The sequence below is a fragment of the Stegodyphus dumicola genome, chromosome 7 (assembly GCF_044657685.1).
Source record: "Stegodyphus dumicola isolate Sdum_Otavi_A_Nest chromosome 7, ASM4465768v1".
Taxonomy (NCBI): Eukaryota; Metazoa; Arthropoda; class Arachnida; order Araneae; family Eresidae; genus Stegodyphus; species Stegodyphus dumicola.
In genome coordinates this window covers 97,403,260-97,425,390 of record NC_140774.1, presented here as the reverse complement: position 1 = coordinate 97,425,390, position 22,131 = coordinate 97,403,260, and the positions used below count along the sequence as shown (strand labels likewise).

The 22,131-nt window shown below is 34.8% G+C and overlaps 2 protein-coding genes across 2 annotated transcripts in view; both read right to left on the bottom strand.

Annotated features, from left to right (window-relative positions):
* LOC146996274 (uncharacterized) overlaps positions 1 to 22,131 on the bottom strand; it is a 372,021-nt gene that overhangs the window by 234,889 nt on the left and 115,001 nt on the right. The gene's annotated exons all lie outside the window — the stretch shown is intronic.
* On the bottom strand, positions 8,403 to 11,367 carry LOC118198824 (dynein regulatory complex subunit 11-like). Its single transcript, XM_035370598.2, has one exon. It carries the CDS (start codon positions 11,175 to 11,177, stop codon positions 8,619 to 8,621), a length of 2,559 nt encoding a protein of 852 aa, XP_035226489.1. The 5' UTR covers positions 11,178 to 11,367; the 3' UTR covers positions 8,403 to 8,618.

Sequence of the window (22,131 nt, the reverse complement as noted above, 5' to 3'; positions counted from 1 at the left end):
GTATTCCAAAGTCCAGAAATCACTGTAAAGAGAGAAAAATAAAGGGTTTCGTATACCCTTCTTGTGTGCATTGTCTACTTCCCACATTTATTGAACATAGCTTTAGTAAGCTCCCTGTTCCGAGTCAGGTCATTTAATGTTCCCCAAGCAAGTAAGGAGGAACACTGAACCTGATAGTGGCGCCCGACGAAGAAGAATAACCATGGCCGAGTTTCAAGAAGAACCTGTGCTGCCTGCAGAAGCGGCTCAGAATCCAGAAATGCCAGCTGCCGCCCTGGAAGGATTTGGTTACATCGTCCAGACCATGCGCGCATCGATGAAACCAGAAGCAACATTTAATGGAAACTCACCGGTAACCAGTTTTTTGGAAAAATTGGAGGACCACTTCATGATGTATCCCGTGCATGAGTTCCAGAAAGTCATCTTAGCTACCAGCGCTTTGAGGGGCCAAGCGCTTAATTGGTTCAAATGTATAGGCAGAAGTCTCTTGGGTCAAGCGGGAAGTCCCACCTATACTTAAGAAAATTTCAAGACTGCCCTAGTAAAAGCCTTCCCTGTCGTAAGGGATCGTGCAAAATTAGAAACGGAACTTTTCAGCATATACCAGAAACGAATTGAAAATTTCTCAAGCTTTATTTTAAGAAAAATTCACGTCTTCAAACTCTTGTATGGAAACCGTCCGGATCCTGAGATAATTCAAGTGATTTTGCCGAGGTTACTTCCCCAAGTACAAGACTACTAATTAAGGAATCCGACTAAATTAAGGAATCCGACTACACTGGAAACGTTATTTGAGCTAGCAATCCAGTTTGAAAGTAGAAGAACGGCGGACACTGAAAGAAGACGCCAGTATGAACAACGAAACCAATTTGGTGCGCCAAGACCACAGCAAAGTCAAGAACACGGCTACGGAAGCAAAGCGAATCAGTGGGCAAGGAAACCCGAGTATCCAAAAACAACCGGCGAACGCCGACAGTTCAATAGTAATCCAGAAAAAAAGTCTGAAGGCCAGTGGAAAAAGAAGGAAAGCACGGAAAGGAAAAAACAAGATTTAAACTAAAACGGATTTCTGCTGACGGGAGGGTGCGGAAATCCGAAGGCCAAGAAAACCCCTCTTCCTTCAAGTTAAATACAGTGATGGTGAAAAATTTGACTCTTCCAAAGATTGAAGTGTTGGTGAATAACATCCCAGCCACCGCACTCCTGGATACCGGCGCGCAGTGTTCCTGTGTAGCAGAAGATTTTTTTAGGAAGTATTTTCATAAATACCGCTTATATAATTCGGATAATACGAAAGTGTTAGCTGCGCAAGGAGAGAGATGCAAGTCATAGGTAAATTACCGCTATACGTTCGTATCAAGGACGAACAAGTAAAGATTATGTTTTTTATAGTAAAGAATCTGCAAGCACATATCATCTTAGGGATAGATTTTCTTTCAGAAGCAGAAGCAACACTGGATTTTAACGAAGCGTCCCTTAAGCTGACGATGAAACCAGTTCGAGAAGAGAAAACAGAACCACCAATGTTAAACCTTGACCACCTGCCTAAGGAAGAGCAACAAAAAATCCGACAAGTGGTAAGTGAATTTGCTTCGTTATTTAGTGATATTCCAGGATTTACTCAAGTTACTAACCATAGTATCGACACCGGAGATTCACTGCCAGTTCGCCACAAACCATACCGGTATGATAAGAATAAAGAAAAAATTATAGAGTGGCACATTAGAGATATGTTACGTAAAAAGATCATAACGCCCATGTCAAGTAGTTATGCTAGCCCGGTGGTTTTATGTAAAAAAAATCAATGACTATCCAGTAACACATCCAAAAAGGTGACGTTTTGCGATAGACTATCGTAAATTAAACTCCATGACTAAATATCCGGTATATCCGTTACCTATTATTGAAGAAATTCTAAGAAACATAACTTCTACCAAATACATGACGACTTTAGACTTAACAACTGGTTATTTTCAAATAGGGTTTAGACCAGAGGATGTGCCTAAGACTGCTTTTATAACCAAATCTGGCACTTATGCATTCCTGCGTATGCCGTTTGGCCTTTCAGGGGCACCGGCAACATTTCAGCGATGTATGAACATGGTGCTAAGGCCTGTTCTTGGAAAGTCCACATTTATCTATTTAGACGATATCATTATTACTAGTGATAATCTGGACCAACATGTACAGGATTTAAGACAGGTGTTTTCATTATTAAATGAGGCCTGTCTAAAAGTTAATGTCGAAAAGTGCAAATTCGCAGCCCCTGAATTAAAATACTTACGTTACAAAATATCTCAGAAAGGAATCGAGACAGACGAATCAAAAATAATCGCTGTGCAAATGTATCCGCCGCCAAATACGGCGAGAAAGCTCTCTTCTTTTCTAGAACTTTGTTCATATTATAGGTCCTTTATAAAAGATTTTGCAGCTATTGCTGAACCATTGTTAAAATTAAAAAGGAAAAAGGCAAGATTCTCGTGGACGGCCGAAGCCAATAGTGCTTTCGAAAAATTAAAGCAAGCATTAACGCAAGCCCCGGTTTTGAAATTTCCTTGAAAAGGATGAAAATTTAGAAATTTCAGCGGATGCTTCGGATTATGCGGTAGGAGCGGTACTTTCGCAAAATCAACAGCCCGTGGCATTTTTTATTCGAACTTTAAATCAAACACAAAGAAATTATTCCGCGACCGAGAGAGAGGCACTTGCAGTTCTGTTAGCAGTGCAAAAGTTCCGAGTCTATTTTGGAACGGCGCCAATAACAGTGTATTCTGATCATGCGGCGGTAACTAGATTGTACTCAGGGAAAAACTTATCCCCAAGGTTAATAAGATGGGCACTCAAGTTACAAGAGTATAATCTGGTAATCACGCACACCCCCGGAAAGGAAAATATCGTAGCAGATGCCCTATCCAGAATAAAAATAGATGAAGAAGGTAATACTGTAAAGGTGGCAATGCTCACAGCATGTACAATTAATTCCCGAGAAACTGTAATAACCGAACTGGGTAAGGATCCTGAATTTAGAAACATTTATGAGTATTTAAAGGATCCTGAAAATTTTAGCCACCAAGATATTGTGGCGATAAGAAATAGGGCGGCCCATTACGAATTAATAGATGGTCTATTATTTTATACAAAAACTACAAATTCCAACAACGAATTTCGACCTGTTATCCCAGTTAGTCTTAGATTAAATATCCTGCAGGAGTTAAACGACTGCCCTTTAGCTTCTCATGCTGGTATTCGAAAAACTATCCAACGCGTACGCGAAGCAGTCTATTTTCCTGAACTGCAAAAGTTAACAAGGGCGTATGTCCAGTCCTGCCCAACATGTCAAGCAGTTAATTATATTAATTTCCGCCCGGCCGGGTTTCTAAATAGCATTAAATCCGAATTTCCAAATGAAATAATTGGCATCGATTTATTGGGCCCTTTCCCAAAAAGTCAGTTAAATAAAAGTCGGTACCTCCTTGTTATGGTTGATCATTTTAGTAAGTGGACCGAAATTGTTCCCTTAAAACGAGCCTCCGCGAAATTAGTTACTGATTCTATTTTAAATAAATATATTTTAAAATACGGGGCGCCCCTAAAAGTTATATCGGATAATGGTCCTCAATTTGTAAGTAATATATTTGAAGACATGTGCCAAAAACTGGGCATACGTCATTTAAAAATGGTCCCGTATCGGCCGCAATCAAATATAGCGGAACGGGTCAATAGAAATATAGTGAAAATTATCCGTAGTTATGTTAAAAATTTTCATAAAAGCTGGGATAACTATGTCAATGAATTAGCTTTCGCCCTTAGGGCCGCAAAACATGATACAACGGGCAAAACTCCTGCTGAGTTATTTTTAGGCAGAAAGATTATAACGCCGTTAGATAAATTATTTTATGTTCAACAAACAACAAAAAGCCCCAGAATTTAAAATGGGTGATATAGAAAAATTAATTAAAGAAGCAAAAAAGAACACTGAAGTAGCACAGAGAAAACAGAAACTTTATTACGATATGAAACGACGGGGAGTAACTTATAAAGTAGGAGATGAAGTATTAAAAATTAAGCATTCACTTTCTTCAGCACCAGAAGATAAAACCGCCAAATTTTTTCCACGATTTGAAGGACCATATGTCATAGAAAAAATAACTCAGGCTGTAGTGGTGTTAAAAGCCAGGAATGGTGTAACGTGCTCCGCAAACATTGACCAGATAAAACCATTCTATGACCGTATAAAATGCAAATATTTAAAGATCTTTTGCAGGATCCGGCACGGCAGGCACAAGCTCCAGAGGTGGAACAACGACAATCACAAGGGCAAGCCATTAGGAGGCAGGAGCAATTGAAAAGAAAGTTTCCCCGTTGGAAAATTGAAGTTAACAAGAAAAAGAAGCCGTTCCACCGACCAGAAAAGAGAGCGCACGACCACCCCCAGAATGAAGAAGGGAGAAGTACGACGAATGCAAAGAGAGCCAGGAGTAAAAACGGCAACTATAACCCGGCTCCGAAACGGAAGGTCTACCCATCGGACAGGAGTCTACGCAGCAAATGTCGACGAATTGCGGAAGGAACACCAGCTGCGGAGGCAAAGAAACAAGGAATATTTGAACAGCCAGCAACGAGATCCAAGCAGGAACGAGAGAGAAGTGTCCCGGTTCCGCCAAGACCAGCTGCCATCAAACGGCCAAGACCACAGGCAGAGGCGAAAAAGAAGATCTTCAAGGGTGACCGAAGTGGAACTGAAAAGGCGAGCCCGCACAAGAAGGAAGATAAACCAAACGCTAATCTTCGCTACCTTCCAGTACTGGGCAGAAAAAACAATGTCCGAATATCACAAAGATAAGTAAAACTTTATGTTACTTTGCAATCTTAAGTTAATCTTTCATTCTTACTGCAAGTGGCAGAATTCAAGACGTTTTACCTCATGTGAGGTCTACCTTTATCGCCAAAAAGGCGAGAAATCAGTTGTTACCGATTTTGGTATTATGTTTTTCAATTACTCGCGAGTAAAACTAAAATTAATATATAATAGGAATGTGTAAATACTTGAATATTGTAAAAGTTATTGTATAAAATTTTATTTAAAAGATTCTGGCAAGAAAGAAGTTTTAGTCTGAAAGACTTTTGAAATGTAGTGTTTCAATGGAGAAGAATTGGCACTTGCTTGGAAAAGAATAGAAGTTAACAATGTACTACTAATGTATGTTTTAAAATGCGTAAAATTAACGACATGTTTATATGTTCTTATATACAATGTGAACTGTTATTTTAAATGTTACGAAATACTGTGATATGGTAAAAGTGAAAGTAATGCAAAAAAATTTTAAACTTATTCGTGTGACTGTAAAAAGACCAAATTATGGTGAATATGTGTTAAAGGTTGAATGAATGTAGTTAGGCTCTCTGACGCTGCACTTCAGAGTTAGCCACTTTCAGAATAGTACCTCAGGGTTTAGAGTTTAAGATAGGGTGTGTTACGAGGTCTTGTTATGTTGAATTTTAACACGTTAGTGTTTTGATTGTAGGCGGCAGTGTTGAACACGTATACATAAACACATTCGTGTTTGGTGTTTTCTTTTACAACACATGTCAGAGAGCACGGGGAGAGATAATTAAAATAAAGTCATGAATGAAATAAGAATGTTAAGAGAAATATAAATATTCATGTTACTTGCCATTTCATTGTGTAACATTTCATTAAACTAGTTTTCCTTCCAGATCTCTGGAAGGAACGAGATTTCAACTAAAAGCTCCTGTTTAGATGCAGTACAAATGAAAAGTAATTGACCATGGAGTTGATAATGTAAAAAACGACTTTTTTTTAAATTTCTAGTTTTTAGTGAGAACTGTTTGTAAAAGATTGGCCTCGCGTTAGATTCTAGAGCTAAAATTTTCAACAAGGTCGTTTTAGACCTCAGTTTCAAACTAATTAACTCTGACGGGAAGTATGTAAGGATCTTAAGTTTTACTAACGTTTATTTTATTTTAAATCTTTACTATCACTTCTTATTTTCTACATCCGGCCAGAATTAAAAGCTTTAACTTATTTATGCAAATTCGTCTTGCGAATGCCAAGTACTTAAGTTGTGGCTTTTTGCCAAGCAAGAGAGAGGAAGGAGTGATTAGGAGCGGGCCGCTTGCCATTGCAGTTTTACTCGGTTGCTGGTTGCCTTCAAGGCCAGAGGTTTAATCCTCTTGATAATTTTAAACGTATCGTAGGGTTAACAGTTCTCTGGACTACATACGGCCTTTCTGTTAAATTACGGCCAATCTTCAAGTAGACACTTGTTTATTAATCCAAAGTTAGTTTTGTTAGAATTTAGTTAATATTTTTATATTCTTACGTTCAGACCACAAGTGGTTGGTCTCTGTATTCCGAAGTCCGGAAATCATTGTAAAGAGAGAAAAATAAAGGGTTTCGTATACCTTTCTTGTGTGCATTGTCTACTTCCCACATTTATTGAACATAGCTTTAGTAAGCTAAGCTCCCTGTTCCGAGTCAGGTCATTTAATGTTCCCCAAGCAAGTAAGGAGGAACACTGAACCTGATAATCTGAATATAACTGCAGATCAGTTGCACCCTTACATAGGGTCTGTCTTCTCAATTGGAAATGGAATCTTCCAGCAGGACAACACCCCATGTCTCAAGGCTCAAATTGAGTTGGAGTTGTTAGAGAAGCATAATGATGGATTCCAGTGAATGTCCTGACCACCTAACTCGCTTGATCTTAAACCGATAGAGCAGATTTTGGAGCTTCAGCTCAAAGCTCAAACACCACCATGCCAGAATTTCTAGAATTTGCGTGACCGCTGCTTAGACATTTGGAACAAATAGTCTCTAGTAATCTACCAAGAACCTATGGCATCCACACCAAGTCGAACTGCATCTATTTTTCAGGTCAAATGTCGCGAACGCATTACTGAGTAGATTATCATAGTGATTTTGCTTTTCAATGTATCTTAAATGTATCATACAGACTAGTTCTACGGATCTAGGCTACTGTGAATGTCAAATTCTGGAACCATGAAAACAGTCAGACCACTTATCGTCTTGTCACAAACGTTTAAGTAAAATAAATCAGAATGTTTAAAATAAAACTTTTTATTTAACTTTTAGCCTAACAATTACAAACCGTGTAATAACAGAAAATCAATCATTGCAGGTTGTGGGAGATTCTGGAATAAATGCTTAAGTAAACTTAAAATATATCAACGTAAAGTGCAAACTTGCTAACTAGGTTTTTCCAAAGAAACTGTGAGTGATTGCAAAAGGCAGAATACAAGCTCTGAATGCGGTTTCTAATATTAAAATGTATTAGAATTCTCAGTATGTTGTTACGAAGAAAAAGCTGTTATGGGAACACAGCGGAACTTTCTTAAGACGACCACCCACAATTCTGAACAATTTTGGTCTTTTGTAGAGGTTATCGCTAGGTTTGTTAAAGTTTCTCCTTCGGCGGAGAAACACTAGCTGGAAAAAATCAGTTTTTTCCACTAAAGTGCCATAACGGTTGCGCTGATTAGCTAAAGTGCAATAGGATTTTAGCTTTGCTTGAAACATTTTTTTTTCTATTATATATATTCACCATGTCCACAAGTCTTTACCCAGCAATTATTTCGCAACATTTGGCTGTAATCATATGCTATCACTTATAGAAATGTTTTAAATGAAGAATTGGCATTTTTTAATTTAAAAAATACCAATTATTTTATAAAAGCGTGAAATCTGACTTTTATCTCTCCTAGCCCCTATACTTATATTGCCTTAATATTGTGTTCCTTAGTAGTGGTTAGAGTTTTTTCCCCCTTTATTTTAAAGCAGTATTAACTGATAGAATTTTCTTTGATTCATTTAAGATAAGACTTAAGTGATAAATCACGTTTATTTCATCACCTTAACTACGACCTGAATAATCATAATCAATATAAATGATCATAATTTATAATGATCTGAATGACTATAAGCAAGGTAGTTTGCTTTATAATTTTTCTGACTGTTGTAATTATTTTATGTTACATACAGTGAGAATGCAACTATTTATTTCAGCTAGTATTCACCGTTATAAATTTCTATAAGCTGTTTCCAATGGTAGGAAATTAGTGCAATAAGATTTATCAATCATCGTTTGGAGGCAAAAAAGAATTTGTTTTGTATTTTAACCTTAGACATCTTTTAAATACCGCATTTTCAGGTGCACATATTTGAATAACGAGAAAAAAGAAAAATTTTTTTGAGCTAGCATCTCATAATAAATATTCTAATACGAGATATCAATTAATATTTAGAAATATTTATTGTAACTTTATTATAATATAAATTTGATAATATTATAACAGTAGATTTATTTATAACTAATAAGATTAGATTTGTTTATAATAAGATGATTCTTTAGCAAAAAATATGTAAAAGGCTATTGCTTTCAGCACTTCAAGCACAGAAAGTGGTAAGATATTACATGTAACAAAGAAGATTTCATATCATTCATTAAGTGCATAACATTTGAAATAAATAAATAAATAAATAAAAATAAAAGCAATTTACTCCTCCCTTAAAGCAACCATGATAAATTTGTACATAGTAACTTTGTTAGAATCTACACACAATATATATGCAAAATTTAATAATGTTCTTCCTCCGATTCTTCTTCCTCTGCTGCTTCCTGGGCTTCTAGATCTGAAAGGGCAGCGCGTTTCTTACCTATGGGCATTTTCTTATACCATAATTTGTACGCCAAATCTTCCTCTTCATACACTGGGACACATTCGGCTAGACAAGATATGAAATCCAACGTGCTAAGCGGTATTTTTTTCTGAAATGCTAACCTCCGGCCTGTTAGGACATTCTGCACAGTTTTCTTGATATCCCCAGCTGTGAAACCGTCAGAAATGTTACTCAACACACTGATGTTCAGTTTTGGTGTAATACTGCCATGATGCTTTAGTATCATTTCTCGCCATAAGCACCTACGGCAATTGTAGTCAGGTTTGAAAATGCAAATAATTTTTTCGTAGCTGGCACCCATGCCTTTAAGATCAACGTCGAAAGGAAGAACTGTGGTACCACAAACCAGAATCCTGTCAGAGGTTCCAATTTTTTTCACAAATTTTGGCAGTTCCTTCTTTAAGCGACCTGATTCGCTGAGGGTTGTCGTTGGAGGCTTCTTCTTCCAAAAGTAATTTTCGGCATCTTTTATATAAATTACTGTAGGTTGCACAAGGCGACCTACTTTAGAGACCAGATGAAGTAACATTTGCAGGCCCTCTTTTCCTGGATATTTTCCTTGAATGTTTTCCGCTGATAAATTCATCATAACGGCTCCAATTTCATTTGCAATAGCATAAACAAGAGATTTCTTTCCAACTCCATGGGGACCTGCAAATAATACTGATTTCACAAAAGCTCCTTTTAAGTGAATATATTCTGATCCCATAGGTAAAATACAATATTCAATAACAGTTTTCCTTATGTCAGCTAAACAAGGATGGGGGTCCATGTCAGGAGTAGTGGAACTCTGTTGAAGTGAACCTGAAATATTGTAATCGCCAACGAATTCCGAAAGAGTACATTTAGGATAATCTATGATAATTCCTTCTGTGATTAATTCTTCAATAAGAGATTCAAGTGTTCTGTCTGGAGTTAAATCTTTTTCTTTTTTCCCTTTTTCCTTTTTTCCTTTTTGCTTTTGCTTTTTAGCACCTTTAGCTTTCTTCTTTGTATCTTTTTGCAGTGCTTCAGTAAGTTGAAGGAGCTCCGTTCTCATTTTTTCATCTACTTGTAGACGAACAATCAATTCTACGTCTCTCATAACTTCTTCCTCCACCATCTTTGGGTCATATTTATCAAAATTAACTGGCTCGTAATGAGCCCAAACCTTTTGGTACTCTTCATTTAATTGAATTAAATCTGGAATATACTTGGAGGTCTTGAGTTTAAACCCTGCTTGTTCTTCCTCCTCTGTTTGTTCCTTACTCTTTTCATCTTTACCTTTAGCTTTGTCATCCTTTGATTTTGAACTTTTACTGCTTTTCTCACTTTTAGTTTCTTTTGCTTCTTCTATTTCTGCTGTTTTTCCTTCATCATCGATTACATCGTCAACAGAGTCTTCAAACATTTTAGTTGATCCACCTTCTTCTTCGGTTGGGAAAACTGGAAATTTTCCGTAGATTTCCTTATATTTATGGAAATAATTTCGAATTTTATCCTCTAAATCTTCCATCATTTGTGAAACACGATATGTCATCATTTCTTCCTTCAGGGCTTCTTTAGCTCTCAAGTATTCATCTTCATTTCTCGTAATAATGTTTCGACGATCATTTTCTACTTCTAAAGCCATTTTGTTTTTCTCTTTTCTAGGCAACATGTTGAGAAATTTCATTTCAGAAATATATCCATCATTCAGTCTTTTACAAAACAGGTACGACTTCCAGGCTCTTTGTATGATAACCACGGCATCTTTTCGTGACAAATTAAGTACCTCACCTTTTCTATTTTCCCTTTGTTTGATTAACTGTTTGGTCACGTATCTTTTTTGTTCTTCAGAGAACTGAGATCGTGCTTGTCGAGCTTTTTCGTGAGACTGTAACATCCGGATCATGACCATTCCCATTCTGGCGAACTTCGTTTCTTTACTTACGGCTTCTTTTTTCATTTCTTCATCGGCTACAATTTTCAAATACTTCGCAACTAGTTTATGGGCGTGAATTTCATCAGACGACTTCCCGTCTACCAAATACTCAGGAATTTTAATTTCTGTATCATGTGGCATCATCCTTAAATCAAGCAGAAGCTGGTCTAGAAATTGAAACTCTGATTTTTCTAGATCGACAAGCTCATGCTTTAATTCCAGAGCTCGGCCTAAGCAAGCGTCAGTTAGCTTCTTCAGTAGTCTCCTCTTCTGTGGTTGGGCAATATGTTCGTGGCATTCTATTAACTGATTGGCTACTCTAACATATCTTAAGTACAATATAGCAGCATGACGAACAGCAGCTAGTCTTCGTTCTATGATAAGTGGCGTTTCATGATGTCCTTCTCGGTGAAGCAAATAGCCGAGTTCTTCTTGAGCTGATGACCATAATCTGTTATAGTATTTATAAGCTAGTTCGGAGGAAGTTATATCTGCAGTTTCAATGGTATCATCAGAAAAATTTGGTGCATCAAGCTGTACCTCCTGCTCCATTAGTGCTAATAATAGAAATAGTTGTTACTTAAAGGCAGATTTCGATTTCGTTATAAAAATGAGTATAATTATTTTAGACGTTAAATCAAGAAACAAGTCGAGAACTCAACTTCTCGCTGTGATCTCTGATAATAGCATGATTATTAAAATTCTCGTCTGACCCTTTGAAACATCAAGGATAACAACAATATTTTTTACGCGGATATAATGTTTACCTGACAGGTTTTGGAAATGATAACTGAAAATCGGAAAGCTATATTAAAAAATTTTTAATTCAAAACTTGTAGGTATATTTGATTAATTGGAAAGCACGCGAAATCTATGTGGATCAGGATTCAAATTTTTAAATTATTAGATTTTGCATGCTCCATAATCTTAATTTTAAGCCCATATTCTTTTAACAGTGGAATTGTTATCGATTATCAATATATTATTCTAACCATATTGATCACATATTACTCATCTGCAAAGCTTCAAATCTCTTGGTAGGGGATACATGTCGATATTTCTTCGACAGGAAATCTTACATTGCAAATAACAATTATATTATCGTCTTCGCTATTGTGTGCTTGTTAAGTATTTATTTATCTTATATATAAGCGGCTTAAGTGTTTGTCGCCGATAGTTTATTTCCTTGCGTAACTGTAAATTGTTTTATTCCCGTGCAGTGCAGCGCATGACGAATATTATCAGAAAGCTAAGCCTGAAAAATTAAAAATACAAGAGAACGGGCATTTAACAATTTAATAAATAAATTTAACATCTGCTTGTCGCCGATAGTTTATTGGTTGCTTGCGTAATTGTAAATTGTTTTATTCCCCGTGCAGTGCAGCGCGTGACGAATATAGCACGTAACATAAGCACGTTAGCTTCACTTAGATGCAAAAAATATTTTATTAATATAATTTATGAGTGGCAACAATTTTTAATTTGAGTTCGTTGTTGTTCAGACAGGAGAGAGAGCGCCGACGGTGAAGATTATGTCGTCTGCAGGTCCGGTTTTGGAGATGATTGTCTGTAATTAACTTGCTTACCATGTTTCAGATTGGCTGACAATACTGTCAATACCGTTATTTTTTATGAAGTGTTTGACTCGTGCTTTCACATGTTTCGTTTCACGTGTTTCGTTCGTGTTTTCGTTGCGAATGTCATTCACTTTACTATAAATATCACCCATGCGAAAGATGTTCTTAACTATATGGTTTTCGTGAAGACGAAATTGAAGATGAAAGAGATGCCGAAACCTTTTCTTTGCTTAAAGATATTAAGGATTTAAAACATAAGAAGCGCACCAGTATTCTGTCCCCGCAAAACTAAGAACGCTGTAAATCGACTTTCTCGAGCTTATGGCCTTTGAACTGCATATTGATCTTAATGATTTTAGAGATGATTACAGATAAAATATTTTCAGGAAGACAGCACCGGAAGTTGCTCCTTTCCGCTCCTTGAAGAAAAATAACAAATTCAAGAAGTCTGCTGCTTTGGCTATTTCTAGCAAAACTGACTGTAAAACTTCTCCGCAGCAACCAGACTTAAATGAAGTTTGGATTACCCCCTCAAAATTTGTCAAAATGACTTCAGAACAGGCTACCGGGTAAAAGTTCCCTTGTTTTTTCGCGATTCTTTTTTGACGCCAAGATCGGCGCCAGGAAGACACAATTTCAAGATGGCCGCTACACATAACCAAAATAAAAAGTCAAAGAATTGCATAAACCCTCTGTCCATGTACACATCGATCTGTTTTCACTTAAAAAAACATCCCAGAATTGCACAAACTAGGCATTGCGCACTGCTTTAAATTTGTCCATGTACACAACAATCTATTTTTATTTAAAAAAAAATCAGGAGGCTAAAGCAAAGTTACACTATCATGGTAACCAGAAATGAGATTTCATCGCTAAAATTTTACAAAAATTTGTCGTTAATCGAAGGGACACCCAATTCTACACTAGAGCCGGCTACCGTTCCCGTTATCAACAAATAACCGGTCAGAATCTTTTGAAGTTCATACTCCAGGTGATAAGAAAATGAAATGCAAGATGAATATGAAAACTCCGAAGATGTATGCATGGCTGTCACTTCTGTTACCAGGTCAAATCTAGAAAAAGAAAGATTTCATCTAACCTGGCGGTGACTGGAGATCATTTGGGAAAAGACATGAAGCCTTTTATTACAGCATGGAACACAAGGTTACACTGGAAATCTTTTCAGAGATCAAATTACTATGTTCTTTGATTCCATTCGAAATCCAAATGCTGTGTTTGGTTTATTTCTCAAGAAGGACATTGTATTCAGTATTTCTAAGAGAAAAGCCGACACACCTGTTAAGGTTGTTGCCCGAGTTGTATTTGTTGATTACGACCACAAGAAATTGAGACGGAACTTCTTGCCAAATGTTTTTCCTGTGGTGTAAGTTACTCAGTTCACGAAGAAAGCTCAAAATACCGTGACGAAGTTTCCTGTATTTTTCATTTCTGTGAAAAGTACGAATACTGGCAAAAGCATCTATTTGCAGAACACAGTTTTAGATCTACTTGTCAGATTTAGACATTACAGAAATTACCGTTGTCAAAGACTTGGCCACGATCAGATCTTCTACAACAGGCAGTCTAGATGCTTGAAGTGTAGTCATGGCCCCCTGACGTACACATGTACTCTCCCAAAGAAGAAAAACCAACCGAAACGTCCACTGTAAGCTTGATTACGTAGCCTAATCGAAGAAATGTTACTGTTACCGCAAAATTCGCATCAAGAAAGAAGATAGAAAGCTTCCTCAGAGACCAAAAAAACTTGTTGACAATGATGTACAGAATCGTAACATCTTAATACCTGATAAAACCGTAGCTGCACAAGCGCAGTATTTGCTCCAATATGCATGGACTTGTACTTCAAATATTCCAGATATTAAATTTAATGTGGGGGGAATCATAAATAGTTTCTTCAGAAAACTCATGCAGATTGTCAAAAAATGCAAGAAGATTATAACTACAGAGGAAAAGCTTTTGTTCGCAGTTGGTATCGTTGTCATGACTGTTGGAACATATTTTAAAATTTTTCTACTTCTCTAAGATGAATTCTCCTTGGAACATTCATTTATTCATTTCTGTAAGAAGAATTCTCCTTGGGGCATTCATTCATTCATTTCTGTAAAAAAAATTCTACTTTGAACATTCATTGGATTTTTATTCTTCCATTCGTCTTAGATTTCCTACTGGGAATTTGGTTGATGAACTGTCTATGCGGCTATGTGGAGTGCTTAGCCGACTCAGAGAGTCTCCACGTGGAGTGCTTAGCCGACTCAGTGAGTCTCTATGTGGAGTGTCGGACTAGTGAAATAATGCTATACACTCTCTACGTGGAGTGTATAGCATTATTTCACTGAGTCGGACACGTGATGTTCTTCTTGGCAATTGTTGTTGTTGTGATAAACAGACTAATTCTAAAACAATATTATTTAAATTTATGTATTAAAATATGGTATTCTCTCGACTTGCCCGGAAGAATCTATGTTCTTAATAAAAACGCCTTTATAGGAGAATCTCTGACTTGTAGTGTTTCCTTATTACAGCTTTTGTGGAGCCTGTGATCCAAACGTTTATAGTTAAATAGCAGAATATTCAGCAAATTTTTGGATTGCATCTTACAATTATATGACTATTTATAAAGTTAAGAGAAATTTCTCTCTTGTGTGAAATTTCTATTCTGTTGTGATTATTAATACAAGTATTTTTCTTAATTTAATTTTTAAATTAAATAAACCTCAACAGCTTATGTATCTACAACTGTTATTTGTTAATCTTATGTTATTTTTAAAAACTTTGTTTATTTCTTTCGCGCTTTTCTTTTATAAATGTAACATATCAGAAAACTAAAATATTGAAAAATATTTATCATAAGGGTTATGAGACACGGAAGACTGAATAATCTGTAAAAGCTCTAAACAATAATAGTAATATTAATAGTAATATTAATAATAATAAATAATATTTTTTGCTTTAATTAAATAATAAAATAAAGCATAAAACAATGGATAGTATCTCTCTTCAGTAATTTTTATTATTCAGTTCAGTATACTGTAACATTGAGTAATTCTTTAAATCTAATTAGTTAATATTAAGTTTCTTTATTTTAATTAATATTAAATTTCTTTATTTTAATCTAATTAATTAATATTAAGTTTCTCCCTTGTCGAGTTTTTATTAAAATAAAAGCTATAAAATATTTATATTATCCCGAATATTTAGAGCAGTTTGAGAGGCATAGTAAAGGCTCATAGCGGTCTAGTCCTAATGAGTAGATAATATATATAGAATATAAATGGATAAGTCATGATCACTGGAAATCACTTCGTACGGTTTGAGAAAAAGAAAAACCCGATGTTCTATTTTTAGATTTGAGTAAATTTACGAAGCATGTACAACTTTCGCTCCTTTCAATATCTAACTAATACTATTACGATGTTAACAAATAGTTTGAATTCATTCTAACAACTGAAAAAAATTCTGGAGATAAAATTTATTGGAAGAAATTGCTTGAAGGATTAGGCTAGGTTAATTAACTAAGGCAAAGCAACTCCAGGGCTTGTCTCCCTATGAGAAAGGATGCTTTCTTGGAAGACTTTTTAGGAGAAACTGGGTACTATTCGGTTTCGAGGGCCGTAAAAAATCGCCAAACTATTGTTGATGCCAATGCTGCCAAAAATAATTGCAGCAACCCTAATAATTGCGGCAAGAAAGGAAGTATAATAGTAAATAACTAAGACTGATGTTTTAATTTAGATGAAAGTTTAATTTCATATAATACTTTTTATTATTATAATTTATATAAAAATTTCTAAACGTAACTGAATGGATGCCTGCATCGCTATTTCCCTACCGACTTATCGCTAAAGCATAATTTCATCTCGTTGGTTGTTCAAACGTAATTTTCTATAATGAATGTTGCCTTTTTTTTTTTTTTTTTTTTTTTTTTTTTGAAAATATTCTCGGTAAAGTGCGGAATCCCTCACTTATTTGTTTGCCGCTTTTTACAAGGTTAAAAACAATTGGATTTTTGTCAATTTTCTTTTACTTTTTAAGTGAAAATAGGTCGATGTGTACATAGATACAGTCAAGAGTGGGCGCAGTGCACTTTTTGTGCAATTCTAGGATTTTTTTTTTAAGTGAAAATAGGTCGATGTGCACATGGATACCGAGTATGTGCAATTCGTAAAAACGCGTCAAGCAGTGGGTGATCCTGCACATGGATACCGAGTATGTGCAATTCTTAAAAACGCGTCAAGCAGTGGGTGATTCTGCACTTTACCCAAAATTCTATTCTGACTTTTCGTCATGGGCAATTCCCAAATCGTTAAATCCATAGGATATCAAAAAAGGATTTAAAAACAAAAAAGGATTTAAAAACAAAAAAGGATTTAAAAACAAAAAAGGATTTAAAAATTAAACTAGTATTTCAATGGCGTCTTAAGAAATATAGAACTATATAAACTTACGCAATCTGAAATCAGCGCGTACGCTAGATTTGGCGCGCTGTTAAATGAGCGCGTTTGTTAGATTTGGCGCTTTTGCGCATACATTTTCGTTGCAATTTTTTTTACGGCCCTCAAAACGGATTAGTATCGGAAACGGTTTGGTATTTGCTTTACACATCGGAAAAATCAAGAAAATCACTCATATAGTCAGCCCGCTGGCCGGATTTCCAATCCAGGTGAAACTGCAGGTGTACAGTTGTAGAGGCATTAGGTTTTTTCGAAGCAGGAGACATGAAAAATGAGCAATGCCCTCGCCGGGATCCGAAACACCGACCTCTCGAATATGCGTCGAGAGAACCAGGAAGGTAACATATGCTAAGAAATACCTCATATAGTGACTTAAAACGTTCGGCCACTGGAGGGCTCAAATCTCTTTTAAAAGCTGAAAAATATGACAAAAAATATCGCTATTTTCATTACATGCTTTCTTTATTGATCTTAAATAGAAGAATGCATTCAAAGAAATATATATAAATCTCCATAAATTTTCAATATTTGCATTTTTACAGCCAATAGATACTATTCAGCGAAGTGACGGTTAAACATATAGTATGCAAGTCTATGTGTATTTAAGTGCATGTATCGTACGCGCATGAGCATATTGTGTGTAAAGGATAGGTTAGATTATTCAAATATGTCAAACCTGTCTGAATGAATAGAAGCCTTTATGGGAGACCTTCTATGGAAAATTAGCTAGAATTTATGTTACAAATACTGAAAACCACGAAAGTCATGCATGCAACCAGCTTCTTCTGGAATTGAACCCGAGTCGAACTCCGTTATTCAGCGGTCTTAACTGCTCGGCACTAATGAGGTTCCGAAAGTCAGAAAAAGTCCCGAAAGCAAAATACTGAGATGCAGATAATTAGTACCTACAAAGTACCTACAAACTACCTACTTTAAGTACCTACAAAGTTTTAAGAGATATCTTACAATTTTTTCTAGCCATATTAAATTTAATCACTCATTCTTGTTGAAATGACAGGATCAATTTCTATGGGATCTCTTTTTACAAATCAAATTAGATATAACAAATTTTAAATTAATATTTTAGAGAAACATTTGAAGCTGGACTTAAAATATCTTTCGGAAAGTTTTATTTATACCATAATAAATATAAACGGTGCAAATAAGTTTTCTGCTGTTTAATAAAAAAAGTTATATATATATATATTCTATACATTTGGTCTAAATTAGCCGTATTTCAAATGAAAATTGAATAAAATTGAAACAGTCTTCAAAAATAATGGAGTGCAAAAAAACTATATGATCTTACTTCCATTCATTAAAAGGACTAAGATATTATTTATCTTCAATCAATTTTATATGAAAAGAACACAATTCACGAGATTGATTCTAAAAATATGCATAAAAAGCTTTTAAAATCATAAACATTGACATCCATAGCCTTTCTTTTAAAGAGAAAAGTTTAAATGGTAAGTTTTGAGTAGCCTCTAGCTGAGATAATGTTTCCCTTATATGAAAAATTATGCTCACAAATATTTTATTTCAGAATAAATTTTCTAAATAAGAAATAAGTTCAAAGAAACGTTTACTTGATAGCACCCAAGATGGAGTCTGAACTTCTAAAATAAACTTTTTGATTTAATTTGAAGAAACAGAATCATGTATTTTACAAATAGTTTGTAATCGAACCGTAGTTCTGATAACTTTGAGAACAAATCTTATAAAAAATATATAAAGAACATCGAAAAAGTGTGACAGAATATGTATTTACAAAGCTGAAATATTAATTCGAGTTATCAATGAAAAAACAAAAATTTTAAAACGATTTAAGAAAATGAAGTTACAGTACAATCTCTATAAGATTGCAAGGAAGTTTTAGAAACTAAAATCAATCTTTAAAGTCAGGGAAAGTTATACGGTTTATTTACGATTTATGTTATTTTTAGATATTAGTTATTTGTTTATGTTTTAATCTTTCCATATTTTTCTGAAACTGTGTTCGCCCAAGTGTTACATTTTAACGAAATTCTATCCATCAACAAATATGAAATGTTCCTATATATAAGTGTCAGTTCAGTATTCACTGAACTAATTTTAATTTATCTTTAATATAAAGCAGTTTATTAAATTAATGATTTCATTTAAAAATAGGTTGCCTTTTCTGGGTTTCAAATTATACTGCATTAAAAATATTTTTCATAAATTTTTTATCGAAAATGTTATGATCTTCTCAAATGCAAACAAATTGAATGAACTGAAGAGTAGTTATTACTATGCGTAATCAGAAACAAATTTAGCCAGTTTGATACTTCAAGGTTAAAGCGGCTACAGCACTGCACTTAATTTCCATATTTAATTGTCTAATCTATCCCAAAAAATTTTAACCAAATAATATTGCACATGAAATTATAGAGATAAACAAAATCGAAAAGTCATCATTGATTTAAAAAAGTTTAATGTCATCAACTAGCATATGTAAAATACCAAAAATTATCTTTTTCGTTGCATATTAAGTTACGATTTACGAAGAGCTTTACTAAGTTGAAGAATGTCCATGGGCTTAGATTCATATATTTGGAAAGCATGTTTCCTTATTTAGGCGATAACATAAATGGGCAGGTTCTTTTGCAAGATCATAAGTTAGGAAACGAGTCTGGGCAAGAATTCTACCGAAACAAATTCCATGAAAATTGTTCAAGAATACTTAGGAAACATTTCCTGAAGCAAAGAGTTATTAAAAATTTGAAATGATCTTTTGTGGCTTTAAATATGAGAAGAAACACAATGTGCAAGTTTTACATTTGCTCTTTCATGCAGATTTTTTCTTTGGCAATTTCCGAACAATGAGCATGATACTCATCATGCTCATTAAGAAATTCCCGATACTGACAAGCAATATGCTTACATTAAGAATGCTTACATTAAGAAATTCCCGATACTGACAAGCAATATTAGGACTCCTGAAGTCTCAGTATTATTACTGGCGTTTGACTGAGCCTTTAACAGATGTGTATATGTACAGGCTGAGTACATCAGATATTCGTATAATTCTGCCTTTTTAATGATCTTTGAGGCAGATTTTTATATATGCTTTAATTTTACAACGACTGGCTATGTGGATTTCCATGGATAAGTTACGGCGGCATCGCCATCCATTGTTGACAATAGGAAAAGCTAAAATCATCGACTGTTAATTGTTGGAACGTAAAACGTTTGGTTCGTAGATGAGCATTTTAGCGATTGAATTAAAGCATGTTTTGAATTCGTATAAATAAGCCGTGTCTTTTCTGTGAGCAAGCAAAATCGTTAGAAGTCCTCTCCCAGTGCGCAAAAGATTATGTTTGATTTTGTAACTTGTTAACTTGTTGGGCTGAGAGATGTTTTTAGTAATTTAGAGAGCATTTAAGCAAACTTTGTAATTTTTAAGTGTATATGCATATAAGCCCCTTAAATCGAAGTTCATATAAGTGCAGCCACTGTTTGAGGATGTGTAGGGAAGGAGTAGAGATTTAAAGGAGTAGTTCACATTACATCCGCTATCAATAATGATCTGTGGAACATACTCACTCACAATCTCTAACGCTATATACTCACTTACAATCTCTAACGATAGCTTATGTAGAGTTTTGGATACTTTACGTAATAGCGCAACTGCATTGGCGCAATAGCCGTTTTTTAAAGATTAAAAAGTGATAACGTAAGTCATCATTAAATTCAGCTGCGAAACAGGTATTTAATCAAGAAAAATCAATAAACAAATTCATTTACAAGCTGATTTTTACTTCTTTTGTCCGAACGCAAATTTCGTGACGATCGCTTTAACAACAGCTTCAAAATAATTGCTTCCTTTAGCGCTTTAGTGGCAAAATACTGCATTCCTGCAGAACTTTTATCGCACTTTTTTTTTCCATTGCTGACAAATTTCACAGTTTCGAGACATAGTTGAGTTATAATTTATCTACAAAAAGTGTTAATACAAAATAAATAAATTAATTAATCAAATAAAAATAAAAGTAAATAATTTATAATAAAAAATAAAATAAATATTTGCCAATGAAAAGGGGGAATTTGCTAAATAGTGCGAAAATGGTGACGTTGCTTCCAATTTTTAGTAATATGTTATGCTTATGTCGCCATCTTTCGATAACAGTAGGAACAGTAGTAATAGTAGGAAGCGTCATAATTGACACTTCCTACTGTTAGCTAATTCAGCCTTGGATCGTCTGGTTCATAGGCGAATACCATGAAGCCTCACTTCAGGAATTTAATTCTCTGCTGAAATCTGTTCTTAAATCAAAATATTCGTAAACCGGAACAGTATTTCCCATAAGAGTTAATGTAAAATGATTAATTCGTTCATGGACCGCCTGTAACTGCTTATTTAAAATTTTACAACAGTCTTTGTGTGCAAATTCTTCTTCTAAAACCACTAGATATCAGTAAAAATAAAACAAAAAAAGATAAAAAATTTAATTTACTTTACCGAAAGAGTGTGACAGCATATGTGGAAAATGATGAGGGAAATGTTGTGTCTTGGAAGCCAAATTCCTTTCCAGAAAAACATCACGTAACTAACTAACTGTTTGGGTAACATCCTTTTTTTTTAGCCTTTTGTTATCTATAAATTCTCTTCGACTTTGATTGAAACTCACTAAGCTTCCGTTTCACTCCTAATTTGTCTAACGAAATTTGTTGTGGCCTACATTTAGAAATGTTTTTAAAGACATAGCATTGTCATTTAAATGCTGAAAATTGCTAGCGTTTTATCAGAGAACTAGAATTTCCCCCTGTTCATCTTTATCTGATGACATTTCTTCCACAATCGTCTTTTCTTGCTGGTTCATAAGTTGTAGTTATTTCTTGTTGATCTCATTTTTATGGTGCTCTAATAATTTTACTCATATTTATTGATAACACCCTAGTCCTTGGTTTAGTCTGAAGACACAATATTATAAATAACAAAAATATCCTAAATGCTCAAAGTCTCTACCTGGAACCGAATATTAATTTCATGTATTACTTCAAAGCACTGTCGAAAACCATATGTTGTCGACCTGAGTGTTCGAAACGTTTTTCGCTATCCGAACCGATCGTATTTTGTTCAGATAATTTGTTTGCGAACCGAAATTTTCATGAGGTGGTCGTGATCCGAGGTTTCACTGTATTTTAATAACTGACTTAAAGGTAAGCTCCATATCAAAGCATTAAATATGCTGTGTCTTTTCAGGAAGCTAGCGAAACCACTGATCTTTAATTGTTACAAAAATAATGTTGTGCAATAGAAAGATGCCGATTAAATATTTGAATTTAGGAACACGAATATTACTAGGTTTATATAATTTTATCCTTCTGATAAACGAATGTACAAACTTGCTGTTCATTGAAATCGTGAAGCATTTCGCTTTCCAGAATTGTCCTACCGACTAGCATAATAATAATTTGTTACTCAAAATATGC